The 25,174-nt window shown below is 37.6% G+C and overlaps 1 protein-coding gene across 2 annotated transcripts in view; it reads right to left on the bottom strand.

The window, feature by feature from the left end:
- Positions 1-25,174, bottom strand: part of EMCN (endomucin) — a 103,100-nt gene that overhangs the window by 17,078 nt on the left and 60,848 nt on the right. For both annotated transcript variants that reach the window (XM_042935823.1, XM_042935822.1), the window contains exons 4-8: positions 19,189-19,227; positions 6,955-7,047; positions 6,437-6,490; positions 4,645-4,740; positions 193-217 (exon numbers count right to left, since the gene is read on the bottom strand). In XM_042935823.1, the coding sequence (XP_042791757.1) occupies positions 193-217; positions 4,645-4,740; positions 6,437-6,490; positions 6,955-7,047; positions 19,189-19,227 (307 nt within the window). The remainder of the gene's footprint in view (positions 1-192; positions 218-4,644; positions 4,741-6,436; positions 6,491-6,954; positions 7,048-19,188; positions 19,228-25,174) is intronic.

The following is a 25,174-nucleotide window of genomic DNA, read 5'->3' as shown; positions in this document are numbered from 1 at the left end:
TGTTGGAATCTGTCTGTTGGATAGAGAGTTCTGACAAATAGCCAAATTCTATTTCTAGTGATTTTTGCACAATTTGTTTTAAAACTAAACCAAAAAAAAGTGTGAGTAGAAGATTAATGTTACATGTAGATATATAGATACAGATATGGTAGAGTCAGAGCTTCTGGAAAAAAAAATGATGTGGCTACTTACTGGTCATTTCCATTTTCTGGTGTGCCTAAAAGAGGAGAGAATTGTTATTACAGCTGTGGGAAGCTGGCTATAACCTCCCCCCCCCCCCCCCAAAATAAAAGCACCCACTCCCAGACCCTAGCTACTTTCTGTGCAGAGATTTTTATAAAGCCACTTTGTAACTTTTAAAAAATCTCCCCTGCTGGCCCACTGGACTTTTTCTCATATATGGTTACAACTATTCCTCAGGTATGGCTGACACATTCATGGAATAGCCCTAAGTGGGACAACTCCCCTGAATTTAGTTCTGGACTAATTTTAATCTTATAGTTTCATATTGCTATGTGAAACTACTATCCATCGTCACACATCCCACAGACAGCAGAAAATGTTTCAGTTTATTTTAGTATCTCTGAAAAAAAATTTTCCTCAAAATATCCAATTACCTTTTTATACCAGAGAATTGGATTTTTGGCTCTCCTTTATACATTGCTCTTTCTGGAGACACAAGCCACCGTATTTGTGGCGAACGACGATGTAGACATTGCCTCTAATTGCATCTGGAGCCCACTGATTCAGTCTCTCAAAAGTGCCCTGCAAAATGTCACTGAGGCTACTAACTATAGCTAATCTTTTGTTTGCTTTGCCTGGCTGCTGCACCACAGTCTGGTAGAAGACATTTTGGGTGTAGAGTGAGAATTCAGAATGATTCATTCTGCACAAAGCCTTGGCCTTTAGGGAGGATATGTTGGGTGGTCAAACCTTGTGGCAAATTAGGCAAACTATTTAATGTAATTGCCTAGGGCCCCCTTGTTTTGTTCCTGACTGTGCTGTGGTTTTATTTCATTGCTACTCAGCTTTCCTCTCTTGGAATTCCTTTCACGTGTAATGTAGCCCTTGTCATTGGGATGGGCCTTTTAACTCTAAGTCTCCTGGCAATGACCATCGTTGTTTTATAAAGAGTTTGATTTCCACTAATATTTTGGCTACTTCTATTTCTGTCATCTTGGCTAAGATACACCATCATGACTCTTAATCCCTAGGATATAATTCATGGCGCCATATGCTGTTCACCAGTCTAACTTTGTGTTCCCACCATCAGTAGGATTTTAACAGCATTTTTAAATTCCTATTTTAAGTGTTATGTATGATATCACTCATGATGCTTATAGCCCTGCTTCAAAGTGAGTTGATATTTTTTTCTATGCCTTTTTTTTCCCCTTAGAATACTGTAATACAGGTTCATTAGCAGAATGAACAGACTACCTTCTGCATAGGTGCTATTCTTACTTAGGTTAAAGCTCGGACTACTGTTAACATTATCCAGATAAGCTTAATTTTATACCGACATCTCTGATTCATGTTGTCTTCCAGAAAGCAGAGAATGTTTACAAATTTTCTGAACTTGAAGTCTAACCCACATACTTGAAGAGAGTTGAACTGTGGGTGTTTAATGGTGCTAATTTAATAACAATGCTGTAAAAGTCTGTTCGGAAAGCAAAGTTAACAATAACCAAATAGATTTTGCTGATTGTACAATTACCGAACTTGGTTATAAAGTATTATATGCTTTCAAAATAACTCTCCAGGGGCCCCTGGGTGGCTCAGTCGGTTGAGCATCCGACTTTGGCTTAGGTCATGATCTCACAGTTTGTGGTTTCAAGCCCCGCATCAGGCTCTGTGCTGACAGCTTGCTCAGAGCCTGCAGCCTGCTTCAGATTCTGTGTCTCCTTCTCTCTCTCTGCCCCTCCCCCGCTCATGCTCGCTCTCTCTCTCTCTCTCTCTCTCTGTAAAATAAATAAATGTTAAAAAAAAAGAATAACTCTCCATAGCTATAGGTATTTTATACATTTTTTTTCCTGAATGATCCAATTCATCCAATTCATTTCTTTAATAGAAAATGTCAACTTTTCAAATAACTTAGTTGCAAATCTTCTTATGCAAAGCAGTCTTTCAGTACTGGGTATTTTTACAAATGGATTTAGCACATTAATTTTTTACCTATCCTACTCAACACCCACAGGCTTCAACTTGGATAGTCGATTTCCCATATAAAATAGTATTGGTGTTTTAGAAACTTAGAGAAATTAAACTGATTTATAAAATTGCTATTTCCCCTCTGGAAACTAAGGAAACATATTTCAGACATTATTAAGAAGTTTATTCACTAACTCCTAAAGGTAAAGGCATTTCTTTGTTTTTTTTCTTATTTTCCAATAAGAGCTATAATGAACACTACTGTTTTTCGTAACTTTGCCTCGTACTGTCACTCTTGGGCCCCGAACTCTCCGTGAGGTACATGGCCAGGGATTGGGCTCAGGAGCAGCGTCCACTAGTGTCCTGGGAGCACATTGTTCAAGGGGGTAAACCCAGAATAGTGTGGCTTGCATATCTCATAAAAATAATTGATGTTTACTTTTTTAAGAGTATATGAGACTTAGGTAGCGTTGTGTTAGTAAAATATTTAGAATTGAAGTGAGGTAAGGGAAGGTTCCATTTTACTGAAAATTAAAAATTTAAGTCAACAAGCAACAAGCAAGGCTCTGCTATGTATTATACACAGTGCAATGTGAACGATATGTGGTTTGTGACTTGGAGGGCTTGCCCGATGTCACAGACTGAATGTCTGTGTCCTCCTAAAACTCATCTGTTAAATCTTAATGCCCAATGGGATAGTATTGGGAGGTGGAGCCTTTGGAAGGTCATTAGGTCAGGAAGGTGGAGTCCTCATGAAGAGGATTTGTGCCCTTATAAAAGAGATCCCAGAGAGCTCTCCTGTCCCCTCTGCCATGTGAAGACACGGTAAAAGGGTGGCTGTCTACAAAGCGGGGAGAGTGCCCTCATCAGACATCAAATCTGAGGATGCCTGGATCGGACTTCTCAGCTTCTAGAACTGTGAGAAATGTTTGTTGTTTAAACCACCCTACCTGTGGTATTTTTGTTATGGCAGCCCCAACAAAGACCCACCCTGCAGTGGACGCAGGCACATAGAGAAGTAACTGTACGATAATGTGATGAATAATATTGCAAGATTCTGTGCAAGGAGAAGTAACAAAACACTCTACTCCTCTTAAAGAGATGGCATGTTATAGAAAGATACACTCAATGGCTGTTTGAGCTAGGCCTTTATGGATAAACTGCAGATCAGGTATGTCATAAAAGGTAAGTGGTGAGCAAGGTGTTTTGGAGAGGGAATAGCATGGATGAGGGCCCTCCACTAGACAACCAGGGCTCAGGTCTGGGATGGAAAGATAGGTTTATGCTTAAGGCAACAGAAAGGGGGTTGCTGAGCCATGGGAACTGAAAGGGGTTCGAGAGAGCTGAAGTTTCTGGGACAAGAGACAGACTGAAAAAAGACTAGGAAATCTGAATGAAGTAAGGATTTAGTTAATAACAATGCATTGATTGGTTCATTAATTGTGGCAAATATAGAATACTACTGTCAGATATTAATAATAAGGGAAATGGGGTGTGCAGTGTAGGGGAACTCTTTAACTATCTTTGTGACTTTTCTGTAAATCTGTCTCTTTTAAAATAAAAAAAATATTAAAAAAATAAAAATATAATGCAATTATGGAAACCAGAAGTATTTAAAAGGAGGGAAAAGAAGATGAAGTAGCAAAAAGAAAAAAAAAAAAAAAGAAAAACAAAGAGTGACGACATAAAAGAGAGCAGTGCTATTTATTTATTTATTTTCACTTCAGGAGTAGAGTTTAGTGATTCATCACTTGCATACAACATCCAGTGCTCATCACAACAAGTGCCCTCCTTAATGCCTGTCACCCATCTATGCCATTCCTCCTCCTACTCACCCACTCACCTCCCTTCCGGCAATCCTCAGTTTGTTCTCTACAGTTAAGAATAGCAGTGCCATTTTAAAGAAAAGCGGAAGGACCTTAAATGTTATTGGAGAGATGAAGGAGGATAATAAAGAATCGTCACGCTTAAATCTCACGAAAAATTGCCATCGTGTTCGGTCTTGAGGAGATGAGTCAATTAGCAGAACACACAGTCATGGAACACACTTTCATCGAAAGGAAGATGTCTCCCCCAGGCATGAATAAGTCACAGAACGCTCCTCTAGAGATTGTGGGCCCCTCAACTAAATCCTTAGCAATACTTACCTTTATTTTTTGTCACATGGAAGTGGACAAAAATCTTCACTACAGATAAGGGATGTCATTTTATGCCTTCTTTACTACCATAATCCCCTGACCACTCACAAAACTGGGGTTATTTCATTAAAAATAATCTGTTCATATCCGATTATATCTGTCACTAGTAAATCCTCACTCCTTACATTCGTCAGCGTTCAATGGGTTTCTCTGCCCCTTCTCTTCTATTTCTGTGATCAAGTAACATGGCATTTTCTTTCAGCAATCCTCCTCTCCCCTCAAGAGTTTAAATTCAAGTTTAGACTGAATATATATTCATCTTTCAGGAAACAAAATGCGACAAAACCCTGTCACCTACCTGGGTCGGTCTTCCAGCACATTCGATACAAACCCACAAGAATAAATGCTGAAAGGGTCACCACAATCAAAGCAATAACCACTGGCAGAATAATACCTAAAACGTATTGAAGACATTGTCAATTAGCGTGGCTGTTGAATTTAACAGTAAGTAGTTTACTGAGCAAAAGCATGCATGCATTCTTCCTTCTTCAAACATCACTCTATTAGACATCTTATATTTTAGGCAAAGAAGATTTATCTGATTCAAAGGTTTTGCTCTAGTTGTCATTTCTGACATATCCACTTGATGTCAGTCTTGCAGCCTTTTGAAATAAAATTGTAAACCTAAGGGAGCTGGTTCCTCACCTTAGTTAGACACTGGAGAAGTGAAGCAAATGGAAGACTGGAGATGTCCTCTAGACTATAGTGTGACCCACATTCACACATTATATTCTTTACTACTGTATAATAAGGTTACTAATCTATCATCTATTATCTATCTATCTGTCTCTCATCATCTATATCTCCCGTACTGGAACTGCTCTAGTCATAATGTTGGCATCCTAAAATATCACAAATGTCTTTCCATAATGATATCTTAAAACTAGAAACAGCGTAAAATAGCATAAGTGGATATAAGTGGAAAGCAGAATCGATTTCTAAAAGTGAACACATGGTCCAAGAGGGATGTATATGGATGTGGTCATGCATTTAAAGGAGAGGTGTTGTGACAGTAAGTTAGGGTGAGTTTTTAAGAGGAGAGTCTTGCTGTTTTGCTTTGTTTTTAGCACCTGCCTTATGTTCTGACAGTCATTTCCCAAGACAGCTGTCATGAGGATACAACCAGAGATGCAGAGGTTATAGCTCTTATTTAATTAGTTATTCTTAGCTGCTTGCATATGTACTCCTTATATTTATCCAATTCTTTTGTAGGATGGCTTACACTTCCAATTTTATGGTTAAATGCTTGCTTCATATTAGACCTTGAGTGAGATCATTGGTGCCTCCCAAAATGAAGATGCCATGAATTAGCACGTCAGTAAATGTAATGCTGACTTATTCAATAGAATGGCTTTACCTAAAATTAGATAATCTTTTCTAATCCAGTTTCATATACATTCACTTTATCCTTAATTTCTAGAGAAATTAATGGATTTTTTCTATTCAGTCCTAGAATACACATGTGTTATATGACATATATATGTTTTTGCTAAAATGGGGCATTTCTTTAAAGGCCATTTTTAACATTAAGGTAGAGTTCTCTGAAGAGAAACAATTCATTTTTATAGACCCCTCTGCCTGTGCACTTTTGCTTATCTGAGACTAGTCTCATCAATTCACCTTGACCCTAGGTGGTAATTGCTGAGCACTAAAGTAAGGAAAAAATCCCAAGGGTGTGCTCATTAAAACCAGACTCAAGGGGCACCTTGGTGGCTCAGTCAGTTGAGCATCTGACTTCAGCTCAGGTCATGATCTCACGGTTTGTGGGTTGGAGCCCTGCTTCAGGCTCTGTGCTGACAGCTCGGAGCCTGGAGCCTGCTTCAGACTCTGTGTCTCCCTCTCTCTCTGCCCTTCCCCAACTCATGCTGTCTCACTCTTTCAAAAATAAACACATTAAAAAATTAAAAAAAAAAAAACAGACTCAATAGTAGGAAATTCTTAAGCGAGCAGCAGTTAGATAGAATTATAATGGGATTGCAGGTTCAGTAAAGTTGATAAAGGCTGTCTATAATTGAATCCTCTCCTTTATCAGTCACATTCAAACATTCTGAGTATTTATAGCCGTGAATGAAGATATGTCCGTTACTCACTGGAATAAGAGGGGCTGGCTGAAGAAGAGCTTGCATTTTTTGCATCCTCAGTACCTATTATTTTAAGAAAGAAAAAAAATAAATCACCTTTGGTTAATGTATGCCAATCTTCCCAGTCCTTCCCCACCCACCCTTTCGTCCCATTTAAGCAAGCCTCTGTGATCTATAAGTATGATGCTTCAAGCGGAAAACAACAACAACAACAACAAACCAAAAAACAAACAAACAAACAAAAAAACTATCTCATTCTGAAAGGGCTCTGTTTTGTACATCAAGTTTGGTAGGGAGTTAATGTATACAACTTGATGAGTTTGGACAAAGGTATATACCTGTGAAACTATCATCACAATCAAGGTAATAGATAAATCTATCACTTGCAAAGTTTCCTTGTGTCCCTGCAGTTTTGTTTTGCATTTCGATTATACCTCAATAAAGCTTTTTTAAAAAGACTGTAGGGTTTTCTTGGTGAGAAGAGATCAAGTAACCAAGCTTCCACTCGTATTACACAGAAGTCATACCTTGAAACTGGGAGATGTTTCCTGGAGTAGTTATTGATATTGAGGGTAATGTACTGGCATTAGAAGGTAATGTCTCTGGACGTAGACTGTTAACTGTAGGGAAATCACAAATGCAGTCAGACGAAGGTATTGGTTCTTCTTACTGAATTTCTTTGTGGATGTAAACAGTTTGCATTTCTGAAGACCCGTGAAAATGGTTTATTGTTGAATAATAAGATACATACAACCGTACACTTAATCATAAGTTCATCTATTCTTCCTGTAAAGACGATTAAATTTGGAATCACAAAACCTGGGCGCCAGCATCACGTCTTCGAGAACTGGCCAAGAAAGCTTGAGCAAGTCTCTTTTCCTAAGCTGCCGCCTTTATCACCTGCTTCATGAAATTCTTGTGGGATGTGAATCTATTCAAAAACAGTACTCACATTTCAGATATTACAACTTCGGCGGATGTTTTTTTTTTTTTTTTCCCACTGTACTTAAAATAGACATAAATGCATAGGACTTCAGATTTTATCGTGTTTCTTGGTGGTTGAAGAAATTGCAGTTGAGGCTTTGATTAGAAGGATTGTCTGGGGAAAATATCAAGGAAAATTCCTTCATTTGCACCCTTGAAGCTCAGTAGTTGTTTACATTTATGTGCCTTCTTTAGAATAACTGCTGCTTGGTTGCATTTCTGCCACCGTCCATGCTCTTTTCTTCCAAAGGAAATATTAAGTTTAACTTATTATTATTCTCATTAATGTGTTTACTTAAGTCAACATCTGCAACCTTCAATCAGAAGGACTGAAACAAAAATTATAAATAAAGTTGCATTATTCAAAACCCACCGATCTCAATAAGTTGCAAGGAAATATAAATACCTAAGTGCTTTGTAAACTTAAAGCATTTATCCTCGTGAATTTTGGATAAAGCACAGTTTGCATTTTGAATGATTTTGGAAAAGAATTATTTTTCAAAGAATGTAGTTTAAAATGATTTCTTTTTATCACACCTGCTTGGCTTGTCTCGCTGCTAAGTTTTAAGTTCTGGCAGTGTGAAGGCCATAACCCCCACCATCCTCCACCTGGAGCTCTAACTACTGTGGGTGTGCAGTGATATGTGGCTGACTGCTTGGCTGCACCAAGAGGCATCTCTTATAATTATGGCCCCCTTAGGAGTATTGGTGCCATGTATAATTGCACCAAAGAAATTGATATCGCCTATGGCTGCCTTGGATCCTTCTTTCTTTGCCACCCACAGTCCATCGCGCATTGCATGCTCATGCATTTTTGACATCTGTGGGGAAGAATGATGTTTCGAGTCTGTACCGTTCTTGCCATGCAAGGGATCTGTGGGAGGAAGCTAGATATATGCCCATAAGAACAAAGAAAAATGTCAGACTAGTGCACTAAACAGGCAGAAAAAGCAGTACCAAATGAAAGACTGGGAACTAGCTGAAACCTTGGTACTTTTAGTTGTTTTTTCCAGCGTCAAGTGTTTTAGTGAGAATGTTGCTCTTTTGATTGTGTTGGTAGAGAACAAGATAGCTGATTAAATTACCAATGGCATTAATTCACCTGGGATGAATTAATGAATTCCCAAGGCTTAATTTTCAAGACTCCAAATCTTATCTTACTACCTTCTCTCTTTTTAAAAAAAAAATGTTTATTTTGAGAGAGAGAGTGAGAGCGGAGGGAGAGGGAGAGAGAGAGAGAATCCCAAGCAGGCTTTGCACTGTCAGCACAGAGCCCAGCGTGGGGCTCAGTCTCATGAACCCGGAGATCATGACCTGAGCCAAAATCAAGAGTGGGATGCTTAACCAATAAAGACACCCAGGTGCCCCTATCTTACTACCTTCTCACAGATAAGCTAAATGGCCATAATTCTAAATATAACCCATGTGGTTTATATAAAACTCTGAACTTTCCTATTTAAAACATGTTGATAGTCCAGTGCCAATTCTTAGTGCTAATGATCCATAGGTTAACCCTTCTTGAAAGAAGAATTTATTGGCTCCTTGGACAAAGAGTTTAAATTTTTTGTTTTTCTTTTAACTGAAATGTTCAGTTAATTAATCATTTCTGAAACCAGTACATCTACACACACACAATTACACACACACACACATACACACACACTCTTTACCTCTAGTAATGTGCAGTGCCTTCTGGGGTTTTGTTTTCTCTTGTCTTTTATTTAATATTTACAATATTGGTCATGACCCACTTATGGAAATTAACTTACAGGTTTGAGATAGACTATTAGAATGCTCATATTGATGAAATTGTTATTCTTGGCTTAATTCATAAATTGTGGGCCTAATGGAATTCTTTCTGTGACTAAGATAGAAGGATCCATGGTGTGTTCAGAGCTGATAATCTCTGTGGGTTTTGTTGAGACTCTATTATCCTATATTACTATTGAAGCAGCATTGGCAGAAGATGTACAAGAGAAGTATAGTGGAGTATTTAAGAGCATGATTCTGAAGCCAGAGTACATGGGTTCAAATCTGACTATAGAACTGGTTTCCTGGAGAATGTTGGGTAAGTCACTTAACCTCTTTTTTTTTTTTAATGTTTATTTATTTTTGAAAGAGAGAGAGAGCATGGTCAGGGGAGAGTCAGAGAGAGAGGGAGACAGGATTTGAAGCAGACTCCACACTGTCAGGCAGAGCCAGATGTGGGGCTCGAACCCATGAACCATGAGATCATGACCTTGGCTGAAGTTGACGCTTAACCAACTGAGATACCCAGGTGCCCCCTCGCCCTTTTTAAGTTTCTTTATTTTGAGAGTGAGGGTGAGAGTGCAAGCTGGGGAGGGGCAGAGAGAGAGAGAGAGAGAGAGAGAGAGAGGGAGAGAATCTCAAGCAGGCTCCATGCTTTCAGCACAGAGCCCGAAGTGGGGGCTTGATTCCATGACCCCAGGATCATGATCTGAGCTGAAATCAAGAATTAGATGCTCTACTGACCACACAGGTACCCCAGGTCATTTAACCTCTTTGTGCTTGAGTTTCCACATGTACAAATGGTGATTATAATAGTTCTATATCATAGTGTTATAAAAGTTTAATGAGTAAAATTATATTTAAATTGCTTAGAAGAGTACTTGATACTAATATATTTATATTATATATAATATTATTATAATATCATAATATATGATACATGATATATTATTATGCTATATTATTATATTATATTATTTTATAATAATATATTTTTTATTATATTGTGATTAGGCCTCTAAAGAGTTGTACCTTTCACCCAAAGTCAATTTGTCTAACTTTCTCAAAAATTCTTAGTGTAAAAATATATGCAATAAACTTTATGGGTACCTCCATGTTTCTAGATGCTTCTTTTCTCTAGCCAGGAACTGGAATAACTGAAGTATATAGTGCTCTTAGATGACATAGATTTACTGTTTGACCCTGACTTTTGGTGATTGTAACGATTATTTAATTTCAGATATGTTCTGTCGTAATTTAAATACAGTTTGCAAGCTTCAGGCCAATGCTTGGAACAGGCTGTTTGAGGTAGAGACCCTCAGAACCAAGTCTGTTGTAACAAGGTGCATCCAAATTTACCCCACTGGCATCAGACTGTGGCATATATTTGGCCCTTGCTGTAAAGGGCCAAATATATTTCTTCTGTTTTACCTGATGAATCATTGGGTGTTTTAAAGACAGAAGGCCTTACTGATATCTCAGCGTACCTGTGGTGGCAGTGAGAATGAGCCTTAGAAAACTAACTACAGGAAGTGTAATTGACCAAGGTTCCCCACCTGCTTTCTGAAATTCATTGCTGTGTTCTTGCTGATGTCATGCCTCTCCTAGGCTGAGCCTAACAGGCCTGTTCCTGGGAGCCGCAAACTCCTCTGAGGAGAGACTGGGGCTGCAGGAGTCCCTGATGGCCTTTTTAGAGGAGGGTATATGTGATACATCGGTATTAATGGGAGAAAAGTGTGAGTGGCAGCTGAGGATAAAACATTCTATATGAGAAAGAAAATACAGCTATATATTCTTTTTTTATTTCTTGTATGTTGCCTACACTTCTTTCTAAACACTTCTTTTTGCTTCTTTCTGAACACTTTCTAAACACTTTCTAAACTTTCCAGATGCTTTATTTAAGATTTCTTTTTGAGTTTATTTATTTATTTTGGGAGAGACAGAGACAGTGCAAGTGGGGGAGGGGTAGAGAGAGAGAATCCCAAGCAGGCTCCACACCACCAGCACAGAGCCTGATGCATGTCTTGAAACCATTAAGCTGTAAGATCATGACCTAAGCCGAAACCAAGAGTCACACGCTTAACCGACTGAGCCACCCAGGCTCATGTTTCTAAACACTTTCTAAACTTTCTAAACATTTTCTAAACAGTTCTTTTTACTTCTTTCTAAACACCTTCTTTTTTATGCTTAAAGAAGTACCTAAGGGGTTAAACTTAATTGAATTGAATGATTGTTTCCCATTATTTATAAATAACTGGGACACGTGTTTAAATTGCAATTTGGTGGATTCACGTCTCATTTTAAAAAATAACTTTTGAGCATTTGACACAATGAGTCATTCCTCCTGAACACCTTTGCCTCATGTGACTTCCGGTAGAGCACAGCTTATGGGCTAATCTTCTTGGTCTCTTTGGCTGGTTCCTCCTTTATCTGACTTGATCTTGGAGGGTCCCAGGGCTTAGTCCGTGGTTCTCCTCTCTAACTATGCTAATTTCTTTGATGATCTCATTCAATTTCAAGGCTTAAATACAATATCAATGCTAATGATCCCCTGACTTGTATTTCCAGACCTCATTCTTAAACTCCAGATTCATAAACCCACCTGCTTACTCAGCAAATAATAAACATCTTAAATTCCACGTGTCCAAACTTGAACTTCTATTTTATCTTTAGCCTTCCCATCTGGCAATCATTCCTTCCAGTGGTTCAGGCCAAAGATCTCACAGCTATTTTTGCCTCATCTTTTATAACCTATCCCACATGCAGGATCACCAGGAATATATCTATTGGTTTCACCTCCAAAATATATGCAGAATTTGGAGACTTCATGCCACCTACCCTGTGACTATGCTGGTCCAAGCCAACACCATCTCTCTCCTGGAAAACTACCAAAGTATTTTTGCTTCATCTGACAGTCTTTTCTTAGCTCTCAGATTTATATTTATAAAATATGAGTCAGACCATGTCACTACTTTGCTCAGAACCCCCAATGTTTCCCCATTTCTCTTATGGAAAAAGCCAAAGACCTTGCAATAATCCTCCAAATCCTAGGCAATCTGCCTGGCAAATCCCCTGCCCCCATACCTCACTAACTCTAGAGGTTCGTAAACACACTGGGCCTCTCCTCAAGTTCTAGATCTGCCAGGACCCTCTTCCTCTACATATTGGTTTTCTTACTTCCTTGTATTTACTTAAGTCTTTTCAGGAAAGCTCACCTTGACCACATTTTTCAGTACTGTGAAATGGTCCCCACCTTTCTTCACCTCTCCAGCACTCGCGATCCCTCCTTCCTACACTGCTGTGCATTTTCTCTTTCTTATAACACTTACCATCTTCTAAGTAAGATCCTTGAGGTCAAGGATAATATTTTGCTCACTGGTGTCTCCCAAATGTTAGAACAGTGTCTGGAAGTACAGTCCATAAGCCTTTGCTCTATGGATAAACAATTTTTTTTTGTAGAAATGACTACTGTTAAAGATAAAAATGAATTAATGAGCATACCTTTTGAATCTTCTTAATATTTGGACTGGTACATATTTAAAATAATTGTGTCATTAGTATGTTCATCTGTTCTACAATAAGAAAAAAGTAGACAGCTACTCTGGGTCTAACAGGAGATATTGAAGGAAATACTATGGAGTACAAGAGGCATTTATTGCCTTTAAGGAGCTTACATTCTAATAGAAGAGGTGAGAAGCACAGCCCAAAGTTGATAGATGTGAAACATGAAATAAAGAATAAGACAGAACAATATGTCAGGGATCAAAATAAGAGAGACTCTGTTATTTCTTATTGAGTTTTACTTATGAGCTAACTCTTAACAAAAACGATCTGAGGAGCTTAAGCAATGATATATACCATGAGGTGAATACGATAGAAATAAGAAATCAGAACCAATGCAAATGGATGAAACAAACAAGCTCCTTTTAAGAGTTAATAACAAACATAACACAGTTTCTGGTGCTCCTAGAAGAATTGACCCTGAGCATCCTGCAACTCAGGAAAAGGAAGCACAGTCTACTCTAGGCTTTCATTATCAGAGGAAAAAAAAAAAAGGTTTATTCTATAAGTAAGTGGCATATAAGTGGTGCAGGCAATAAATGCTGCGAGTATGGCTGGTACCATTCTGTGTTTTGGGAGGGGAATATGCTGATATGATCCCTGAAATCTCTTCTAGCTTTAAGATTTTGGTTTCTTGTCAAAGTTCCTTTCAATCCAGATTTTGTCATAGCTAGAACATATTATTGCCTATAATGGCACCCTCTGTTTACTGAATGGGCAAAATATCAAAGGGGAAGTTTTCTGCTCTCATCAGACTTTACCTTTCTAACCTTGGCACACTCTTTCTTTTTTTTTTTTTTTAATGTTTGTTTCTTTTTTCTTTTCTTTTCTTTTTTTTTTTTTTTTTTTTGAGAGAGAGAGAGCATGAGCAGGGGTGGGATAGAGACAGAAGGGGACAGAGGACCCAAAATGGGCTCTGCACTGACAGCAGCAAGCCCTATGCAGGGTTGGAACTCACGAACCATGAGATCATGACCTGAGCCGAAGTCCGATCATGCTCAACAGACTAAGCCACCCAAACGCCCCGACATTGGTGTACTCTTAAAGCAATGCAGAAAAAGTTTTATCTCAAATCTCTTTCACTTTGCTGTGGGCCATTGGTGTGACTAACCTGAGGTAACAGAATCTTTTAACCCAGTAATAACTGTGAAAGGAGATTTATTTACCTCAGGTAAGTTTTTGGAATTACATGTTGAAGAAAGAGGCTGAATTTTTTTGTGATTTGAATATGAATGGTTATTAATTTCCAGAAAGTTATATAATATACAAAGAATGAATGAGGCACTGTGCTAATTAACCTTATTCCGAAACATTTTTAATCTCGTGCTTTCTACATGAGAGATTCTGTGGCTCTAAGACACAAGGTAACACATCTGACAGTAAGTAGAACTAAGACATAATAAACCAAGTAGGACTCACAACTTCCTTCTCCCTTCTCATTATACCATGTAACTAACGGATTTTAAGTGAGTTTAGTTCATCTTGTTAATGGAACCGTTATCGATGAGGCCAGTGACATCTTTTCTCCGCATTCTGAAAGGTTTAGAATGTTCTTACCCTTCCCCCAGCACAGATACATCATCTTACCTTAAATTTACAATGTGGATAATATGACTTGAAAACACTGAGAAGTTTTACAATATGTAACTATGTCAGTGCTATGCTTTCTGAGAATGTGAGGGTAAGCTTTTCAAAATATAGGCATTAAAATATTAAATAGGATTTTTATTTTCCAATCCTTTCGGGATACTATGTGTTGTGGGAATTATTCTGAGTGTTTTACAGATGTTAACTCATTCAATCATTGTGTTGTAAATATTTTCATTTTACAAAGTTGAAACTGAAGCCCAGAGACATGAAGTAATTTGCCCAAGATGACAGAGCAAGTAGGTGGCAGAGTTGGGATTTGAATGCAGGCTCTAGAGTCTGTGCTGTTAAATACGATTATGCTGCCTGCTACAGTATTTCAGCAGGAATGAGTTACAAGTCCATGTCTCCTATTTTTGTTACATAAAATATAGTTTATTTAAATTTAGACTCCAATCAAGACAACCTTCTTCTCATCAAAACAAACTAAACACCTCCTTCCTTTAACGGGCCAAACCAGACTATGCAGATACGTACAAGGAGAGAGAATTATTCCTAATATATTAAATAAAGCACATTGTAGATTTTATAAGGCACACACCATTAGTAGTAACATTGAAATGTATTGGTTTTTAAAGCAAACGCTGGGTAGCTAATCAGTCAAGACTGAGTTCTTATTGACCTTCTGTGTAGACTAGAGAGTCACAAGCCCTTCTTGGAGACTCAGCAGATTTCCAAACTAGAGGAGAAACCACCTAGCTATACCCAGATATATACAATTTCTTAAGTGAAAGTTTATGGCAGACTCTACCACATAAATATTGACATACCCCATTAGTGAGTTCTTTTATTCTCAACCAATCTTTTAAACATTAAACAATTTCCAGGTTAAAAAAAAACAACAACAATAAACCTTTAGGTTTGCTATATGTATTTTTCTAGCTCAGGTGGATTCTAACTGAACAATAGTGCCAAGATTCTGTCAGTCAGAGTTGGAATACTCAGATAACTAATTTTCTGTATAGAATGATCGATGCTTACATTATATGAATTCCTAGAGATCAGCAACCAATTCTCAAACATTACACAGGGTGTTGAGCGCAATGAATATGCCAGGAGGGAGTATCCTCCTTTTCAAAGGCCAGTGGTCACGTTGGGTGGGATTTGTCATGTGTGTTCTGGCTTCTAATTTTCCATCAAAATTAACATCTACAACACAGTTGAAGTTGTGAAACACAGTAAAAGAAAGTAAAGAAGATAGGTACAATGAGATCTTTCACAAGTTGTACTGTCTACTATGGGAATGTTGTTGCAACAATTAATTTTATTTGTCAAGTTGACTTTGCCACTGAGTCCCCAGATATTTGGACAAGCACTAGTCTGGAAGTGTTTGTGATTATTTTTGAGGATATTAACATGTGGATTAGCAGACTGAATAAAGCAGACTGCTCTCCAATGTCGATGGCTCTCCATCCAATCAGTGGAAGGCCTGAATAGAATAAATTGGCTGAGTCTCAGTAAGAAATAAGGAGTGGGGCGCCTGGGTGGCTCAGTCGGTTGAGCGTCCTACTTTAGCTCAGGTCATCTTCTCGTGGTTCATGAGTTTGAGCCCTACACTGGGCTTGCTGCGGTCAGCCTGTCAACTTGGAGCCTGCTTTGAGTCCTCTGTCCCCCCTCTCTCTTCCCCTCCCCTGCTTGCATGCTCTCTCTCTCTCACAAAAAATAAATAAAAGCATTAAAAAAAAAAGAAGGAGTAAAGAACAAATTCTTCCTGCATCACTGCCTTGAGCTGGAACCTTGGTCTTTCCCTGCATTTGGACTCAAACTAAAATATTGGCTCTTTTTGGGTCTTGAGACCGCTGGCTTATAGTCTGGAATTTAACCATTGGCTCTCTTGGTTCTCAGGCCTTGGACTGAATGTACACATTGCTCTCTCTTGGGTCTCTAGGTTTCCAGCTTGCTGACTGCAGATCTTGGGACTTCTCAGCTTTCAAAATGCATGAGCCAATTCCATATAATAAATCTTTACACATAGATATATATAGTTTCTCTGGAGAACCCTGAGTAATATAGTTGTATTTTCCAGAAAGTTGAAGGCAACTGGCTTATTTATTTCCCCATACACTGAGGCATATTGGTCCATTTTTCTTCAAATCTAAGGTCTCTTATCAAAGAAATCAAGAGTTTCATTTTCAAGGACACGTTATTAGTTATGCTTGTCTGTGGAAAAGTGATAAGGCTAAAGAAAAGTGAATTCCATCATTGATTAAAATTGTTGTGATAGCTACATAATTCCTTCGTATCTATGGAATAGATAGCCCTGCATCACTTTTTCTTTGCATCGCCTCGCTAGCTCTGAACTCAGAGCTAGAAAAATGAGTAGGCAGAATAATCTGGAAGCTAGGCGGTCATTTCTTACACAAACATTTTCCTCATCTTTCTTAAACTGCTTTCCTAAATCTGATATATAACACAACCACAGCTAAAGGGGGAAAAAATTTCTCCCTCCCCAATCTTAACATACGGTTAAGAAGTTTGAAGTCTGTCTATGACACATCACTGTAGACCTATATGGCTACTAAAATTATTACAGTTATTTACCGTGCTGATTAGTCTTTGCTGGTAACCCTTAATGGCAGGCTCCATGTATCACTCACAACTATTAGCTAGTGTTACATGTAATAGAACAGAATGACTATTTATTAAATGCCCAGCTTAGTGGTGGTTGGTTGAATATACGGTTCTGTGTATTTAGTAGAGTCTTATGCGAAATTTGTGATCTTACCATATATATTACAGTGGGTAGTTGACGTTTGACCTTCCCACTTTAGACATGGAGCATGAATTCTTCACACATGGAGCATGAATTCTTCATGCTTATCATCATTAAGCACAACAATCAACCTCGTATTGCCTTTTCTCTATTAAATTGAATGAATGTTCATGTCTTCAAAACTTGGTCAGTAATTTCCCTATAACTATAACTATCTTTTTTATTATATTAGCCATTATATCTACATACAATTTCTTAGAATTGATGCTCTATGTATATTTGCCCTTACTTACTTTGAATTCTCAAAAAGTCTTTATATGAAATAATCATCAATTTATATACCCTTAATAATATTTTTTGAAATCAGTGGTAAAAACATAGTTTTTCTAAGAAAATGAAAGATGGATGCATAATATGAAAGGAAATGCCAAATGTGAGAACCATATATGATGCATATTAGCTCATATTTATAAAAAGGAGGCAGTACTAATAATTCTGTGGGCTAGAATTCTACCTCAACTTTTAATAAAAAAGAAATACTAAGTATTTCAAGTAAGATGCCTATTCTTGACCACATTTTTGATCAAACTGTTTCACAATTTGATATTTGAACACCTTTGATAACAAATGATTGAACAAATGATTATAGTTGTCAACAGATATATAATTAATACCTTGTCATTAGACTTTTTTTTTCAGTGAGTCTGGACTTAGTCTTTACCTGTAACATATATCTTTGAAGTTAAAGACTGACTTTTCTTATAGTTTATAAAGTCAGTCTCATTTCTTTTTAGTACACTGATCAAATCAATGATGTGTTTATTATCTGTTTTAGAACTAGTTTCTGTAACTCAAACTATAAATGGTGTAAATGGGCTTTCTATTACAGTTAAAAATCAACTATAGTTAAAGCTAGCATTTTGTAAATTAATCTCTCAGAGGATTCTTCAGTGTCTCCTTAAAGGGAACTGATGATTTGGGCAGCTTCTCAATTCTCTTCCATCTGTAACTTCTCCTGGTTAACTAGTCCATGAAGCAGAAGGGAAGGACTTCTCCTGAACAGTGCAAACCATCAGCCAATGGATGCGCTGTTTTTATGTTTTGTTTTGCTTTGTTTTTCCCGGTGCATTTTCTAGTGCATTTTAGACTTCCATGCAAATGGAAGTAAGTATTTAAAAAAATACAGTGACACAGGAAAATAAAGAGAATTAATATAAAAATAACTTCTGAATTCATGAGACATATTGTGTAGAAGATAAATAATCAAATGTTAACAGCATACTCCTTTCAGGTTTGAGTTCCTTGAACACATGATGCAGGAGGTAGACTATGATGATTATTTAGTACATTTGCTCTGAAAATGGAGTCGCTCATAATTTTCACAGCTTTAGTTTTCTGGCTTCGTAAAAAAGTGACATGATCTTCTAAGTGTATTTCACATATTCCTCATTTTTATACGTACCACAGGTGAGCAAGATTGAGAACCTAAGAGCTTTATCATTTATAAAAGTACGAGGTGGGATGTAGGAAGATAAAGTCTCCCAAATAATTATGATTTCAACACAACAGAAGGGTTCAATGTTACCATCTGCCTCTTCCCAACAATCTTTTTCAGTTTCTGTTGCGCCATCGTCCTAGATTTACTCATTTTAAAACTTAGGATAACAAAACAGGAGCACTTCTTGGAGTGATAATATTTTAGGCTTCACTGTGGTTTGTAACATCAACTCTCTGACTGCCAGGATCAGGCTGTGTTGGGAAGCACAGAGAAGACAGAGACATACTATCCTTCTGGGAGAGGGCATGCCAACCACAGAAACAGACGGGGAAGAGCGGATTCTGGGCAGAGGACTCTTCCACAGGCTTCATGCATTTACCAGGACTGATTCCACTCACTCTGGCCACGGGGCACTCAGGCACATCCTATACTCTGATCTGCATTTTATTTATTATTTATTTTTTAATACAAGTTCTCCTAAACATGTTAGTTGTCATGTCATGTTTTCTCTTGTACTATTTCCTCTGCCCTCACACTGACTGATCTCCTTTAATCTCATTTTGGGGATCTTTCTCATGAATGTTCTCAGAGAGGAGAAAATGAACTTACCTGGTGTTTCTGTTGTTTTGATTGAACTCTGATTCTCAGCTTTAGAGAAAAGAAAAGAAAAGAAAATCACTACAAGGAAATGTTGACTGTCCCAATTGTTACAGGTCGTAAATGGACATAGATCCTACTTCATTTCTGATGCACTTTTCTTTGAATCATAAAATCACAAGGTGTTCCTGGTTAGAAAGACTTTAGAGCGAAGGTCAGCCATTTTTTTTTTCTTAAAAGGCCAAATAGTAAATATTTTAGGCTTTGTGGGTCATAAGTCTCTGTAGCAACTATTCAACTTGCCGTTGTAGTGTGAATGCAGTCATGCATAACACCTAAAGAGACTGTGTGGAACACATATGGCTGTGTTCCAATGAAACTTTACTTACAAAAACAGGTGGGGTGCTAGACCCTGTCTGTGGGCCACAGTTTGCTGAATCCTGTTTTAGAGCGTCTGGTACAACTCCATATCCTCAATAAGCCAAGAAAATGCAGACAACTACAAATCCTTTGGGCGGGGCTTAATGAGTGACATGGCCATGTGTCATATTCCCACTAAGAGATGATGCATTTCCTGACCTGAGAGAGACTTAGGAAGGTTCGGACAGATACCTCTCAAACTCAGGGAATTCCTTTAACATAAACATAGTTCAGATGAGCTTTCTACAATAAAATTACTTGAAAAAATTACAATCAAAGATTACTTCAACAACTTTGAGTGTATGTACCATGAACAAAATCTGTCATGTGAAAAATAGAGAAAAACAGAGAAAATGATTTTAAAATAACCAGAAGCCCAATAGCGATAGTTTAAAATATCCATTTGACCCCTTTGTGTGTTCACTTGACTGCCTATCAGCATCTTGAATTTAACATGCTTAAAATAGAACTCTTGACGGGTATCCTTATATCTTCCTCTTCCCCCACCTTCTTGGTTCAGTGCATGGTAACATTGTCCCCCAGCTGCACAAGCCAAAAAGTAGTAGCCTTCCGTGATTCTCCTCTTTTTCTCACCCCTATGGGCTTTGGCTTCAAAACATATTCCAACTATATTCATTACTTAATTGGCTACTGTTCATCTAGCACCGATCTCTCTCCCTAGTTCCTGCAATAGCCACCTAGAAAAATCTATTTAAATTTAAGCTTCACTACTCTAGTGGCTCCCTATTCCTTTCACTATGGATGGTAAGTCTTTACAGGACATGACCCCCCGTTTCACCCTGATTGGTAGATAACATCATGGAGCTCTTCCTACCTTGGGCTTCTCTGCTCACTCTTCCCTGTGCCTTGGTGTTCTCTCAGGCTACGCTCTGGCTTCCTTCTATCTGTCGTGACTCTGCTCAGATGTCACCACTTAGAGAAGTCTTCTCCAGCCTCCTCACCTAAAGCAGACTCCTTATTTCTCTTCAAACTCTGCCACTCGGCTTTGTTTGCTCAACAGTCCTTTTATTACCACAGTGACATTTTTAAAATGTACTTGCTGTCAGTTGAATATGACTCCAGGAGGACAGAGATGGCATGTTTTATTCAGAGCCGCAATTTCAGTACCTACCACCAGGTCTCTAGTAAAAATGTGGAATGAGTGAGTGAGAATAGGAAATAACAATAGTAATAAACAAGACAAATTCTACTTACCTGAATTCAATTTTTCAGGGAAAAGAATGTGTTATTTAAAATTGCCAGTTGGACAGCACTCTCAACAATAGCCAAATTATGGAAAGAGCCTAAATGTCCATCAACTGATGAATGGATCAAGAAATTGTGGTTTATATACACAATGGAGTACTACGTGGCAATGAGAAAGAATGAAATACGGCCCTTTGTAGCAACGTTGATGGAACTGGAGAGTGTGATGCTAAGTGAAATAAGCCATACAGAGAAAGACAGATACCATATGGTTTCACTCTTAGGTGGATCCTGAGAAACTTAACAGAAACCCATGGGGGAGGGGAAGGAGGAAAACAAAAAAAAAGAGGTTAGAGTGGGAGAGAGCCAAAGCATAAGAGACTCTTAAAAACTGAGAACAAACTGAGGGTTGCTGGGGGGTGGGAGGGAGGGGAGGGTGGGTGATGGGTATTGAGGAGGGCACCTTTGGGGATGAGCGCTGGGTGTTGTATGGAAACCAATTTGACAATAAACTTCATATATTGAAAAATAAAATAAAATAAAATTGCTAGTTGGATAACTATAGCTGCCATTAAGCATACTCTTATGATTAGTTCCACATATTATTTGCTGATGTCTGCAAGGGACAGACAATTACCATTCTGCAGATCTACAAATATTAGCTGAGAAAAGTGAAACTCCTTTCAAGGTGGGGACAACGATTATAAATTAGGTGTGTTCATTCTAATGTCTATCCTCTTCTACTAAAGTAGACAGTTTTTCTATCCACTAACCCACCCTGAATGGAAAATTTATATAATTAATTTTTGCTTTTGATAACTAGTTAAAATACTTTTGAACATGGCATAATGCTGTATTTGGAAGATGCAGTTAAAATATTTATCAGCTGCTAGAGGATTAGGATGCAAAGACAATTAAAACCCTTTGTTCCTATTGCTATGAATATCAGGTCATAACCTTTCTTGCTGATAGACTTCATTAAGAATGAAAAAAAATTTAAACTTGTATCAGACAAAACCTGATTGTTCTGTATTTAGTTTTTTTATTAGCCTTCAGAAATGCATAATAACTTTAGAAGGACGTGTCATTTATAGAAAATGAACTATGTCTTAAGGCTTAGCTGAATCAAAATAATAACGTATGTCAGTGCAAAACCCTTATATTCAGTGTACGAAGAGGTCCAGACTTTCTTTTTTTTTTTTTCAGACTTTTATATATGAATGCATATGCTGTTTTTTTGAGGAACAAATTCTGCAGATCTTAAATATTTAATCAAAACTAAAATAGATACCTTTTTTGTATGAAATCAAAGAGAGATTATTTTGAAAGTAATGAAGTGTTTTCATATGGCACGTCAAATTTGGATTCAGTTCTGTGGGCATAAAAGTTTAATAACGATGAATGTTATAGAACATGGATAAAGTGTGAATTCATGAAATGTGAAGACATTTACAATTATTCCTGAGTTTTACTTGTAAGTTTCATAATACATGTTTTTAGAAAAATCTAAACTCTGATCTATAGTGAAGTGAGTAAAGTCAGATAGCAAATGAGTGTAGTGCATGCCATTAAGCTACTCTCAAATTTAACTATTTAGTAAAGACTAAAATCTTAGTCAAAGTGGTTGGCAACTTAAAATCTGTTTGTTGAGTTTTATTCTATGAGATGGAAGTGTTATGAAATGCAAGAGAACTTCTAAATTTTCAAACTTAAATCCACATTAATCGAAAACTATACTCAGTTAGCTTTTAAAACAGAAAGCTTAAACAGCAAAACAACAAACAACTTTGCTAAATATCGTCTTATAAAGAATATTGTGCTCCTAACTATATATGCATATATAACTGTATATAGTTATGCATAGAAAATGTCACTAACAGGAAAGGAGAAAAGATACATTCCCATATATATTCCATATATAATTCTTTACTGATATGCTTAAAAATAATTTACTATGCCCAATTCATGTTTTCCTTATCATTTTCTTATGCACAGCATTGGCTGAGTCATTATATGTGACATTAGAGTTGACCCCAGATCAACACAGGTTTGAAATGTGTGGGTCTACTTATACACGGATTTTTTTTTTTTTTTGGTACAGTGTAGGACTATAAATGTATTTTCTTTTCCTAATGATTTTTTAAAATTTATTTTTGATAGAGAGAGAGAGAGAGAGAGACAGAACTAGAACGGGGGAGGGGCAGAGAGCAAGAGGGAGACACAGACTCCAAAGCAGACTCCAGGCTCTGAGCTGTCAGCACAGCCCAACTCGGGGTTTGAACTCACGAACTGCGAAATCATGACCTGAGTCAAAGACGCTTAATGGATTGAGCCATCCAGGAGCCCTTCCTTATGACTTTCTTAATAACATCTTCTCTTCTTTAGGTTACTTTATTATAAGAATACAGTATATCATACATATTACATACAGATGTTAATTGACCACTTATGTTATTTGTAAGGTCAACGGTAGGCTATTAGTAATTAAGTTTTTGGGGAGTCAAAGTTATACGTGGGTTTTCTACTGCCCAGAAGGTCAGCCCTCCCAACCCCCATGTTGGTCAAGTGTTAACTTGTATTTCTGGTTTGGCTAAACCATGACTTGTGTATGACTCAGACTTTGTTGTCCTAAGAATTCCTCTTGAAATAGTACAAACTAATTAAATATCATGTAAGAGATGTTATGATTAAGTTCCCAGATAAGTGGCATAGGTAAATGGTGCAGTTCCCTAAGGAAATAATGAGCCTGGGCGATCTGATAAATTAATAGTTTCCAAAGGATGAGATGCATAGCGTTGTATGAGATTCCATAAGGCAGTACTGGAAAGTGACATTAAATAAGATTGAAACATTCAATGAGAATGTTATTAGCTTTTCATCTTTCTTTCAGTTTATTTGGTTATTTCAATGAGGAACTTTCAAAATTACAATTTAATGCAAATGTGTGATTAATACCTAACATGCGCTTATCTTGATTTATTTTTTTAAATAAGAATGACCAAGCCTTAAACAAAGAGCCTTTGGCAAGCAACAAAACCTAGCTACAACTTAATTATATTTTGTTTTTTTTTAATTTGTTTTAATATTTATTTATTTTTGAGAGAGAGAGAGAGACAGAGTGCCAGAGGGGAGGGGCAGAGCAAGAGAGGGACACAGAATCCTAAGCAGGCTCCAGGCTCTGAGCTGTCAGCACAGAGCCTGACATGGGACATGAACTCATGAACCGTGAGATCATTACCTGAGCCAAAGTCAGATGCTTAACCCAGTGAACCACCCAGGTGCCCCTTTACATTGTTTTTATAGTGATTTTATAGCTACTGTTGATGCCTCATGAAACACATTTTTCATTTACAATGGTTTTCTTCTCAAGCAAATTTAAGAACAAAAAGTGCATCAGTTTAAAGGAAGCTAATAAATAATAGTGCAAATGGTTTACATATCTCGTGACACTCATTAAATTGTGGGAAATACTGAGCTAAAATCTTGTAGAGGCCCTTGATGGATGTGTAGAATCGGGATAAGCAATTGGAGGAAAGAAGAGGGGAAGAAGAAATAGGAACATGCAAATGAGGAGCTCAGGATGAAAAAGCCGGTCAAGAATAAATCTGGCCTGATGGGTGACGGCCGGAGAACCACCTTTCTTAGAATCACAGGCTTATGTTCTGGGCCAGCCAATCAGCCAATTTGTGTTGTAATTGATGAACACTTACTTGTCAAGCATATGATTCACACAATTAAAAGCAAATTGTGGGGTGCCTGGGTGGCTCAGTCGGTGAAGTGTCCAACTCTTGATTTCAGCTCAGGTCAGGATCTCACAGTTTATGAGATTGAGCCCCGTGTCAGGCTCTGCACCGACAGCACAGAGCCTGCTTGGGATTCTCTCTCTCCCTCTCTCCATGCCCCTCCCCCACTAGCATGTGGTCTCTCTCTCAAAATAAATAAATAAACTTACTTGTTTTCTACTACCTTTATATACTTCATATAAAATAGTCATGATGAGAACAAATAGGGTATAGTGAAGAGTTTATGAGTTTTGAGGCAAGAAAAACAGTGTTTGAATTTAATTCTTTTAATTTAACCATGGCCAAGTCATTTAGTCTTTCTGAACCTATTTCCTTATTTGAAACTGGTGTGATAAATACCAACTTTGCCTGGCCTTTATAAGGATTATTATTAATAAAATAATAGCTAACATTTATTATGTTTACTTGCCAGGAATTGTTTTAAGCTTTGTGTATTTTATCTCTTTTAATCTTCACAAGAATCCTACAAGGTTATGATCTTCTAGCTCTTTTACAGATGAGGAAACTGAGGCACAGAGAAGTTAAGTGGCTTATCAAAGGCCATAGTACAAATAAATGATTGTGCTATT

Source organism: Panthera leo, chromosome B1 (genome assembly GCF_018350215.1).
Source record: "Panthera leo isolate Ple1 chromosome B1, P.leo_Ple1_pat1.1, whole genome shotgun sequence".
Classification (NCBI taxonomy): domain Eukaryota; kingdom Metazoa; phylum Chordata; class Mammalia; order Carnivora; family Felidae; genus Panthera; species Panthera leo.
This window is presented reverse-complemented; position numbering and strand designations above follow the sequence as displayed.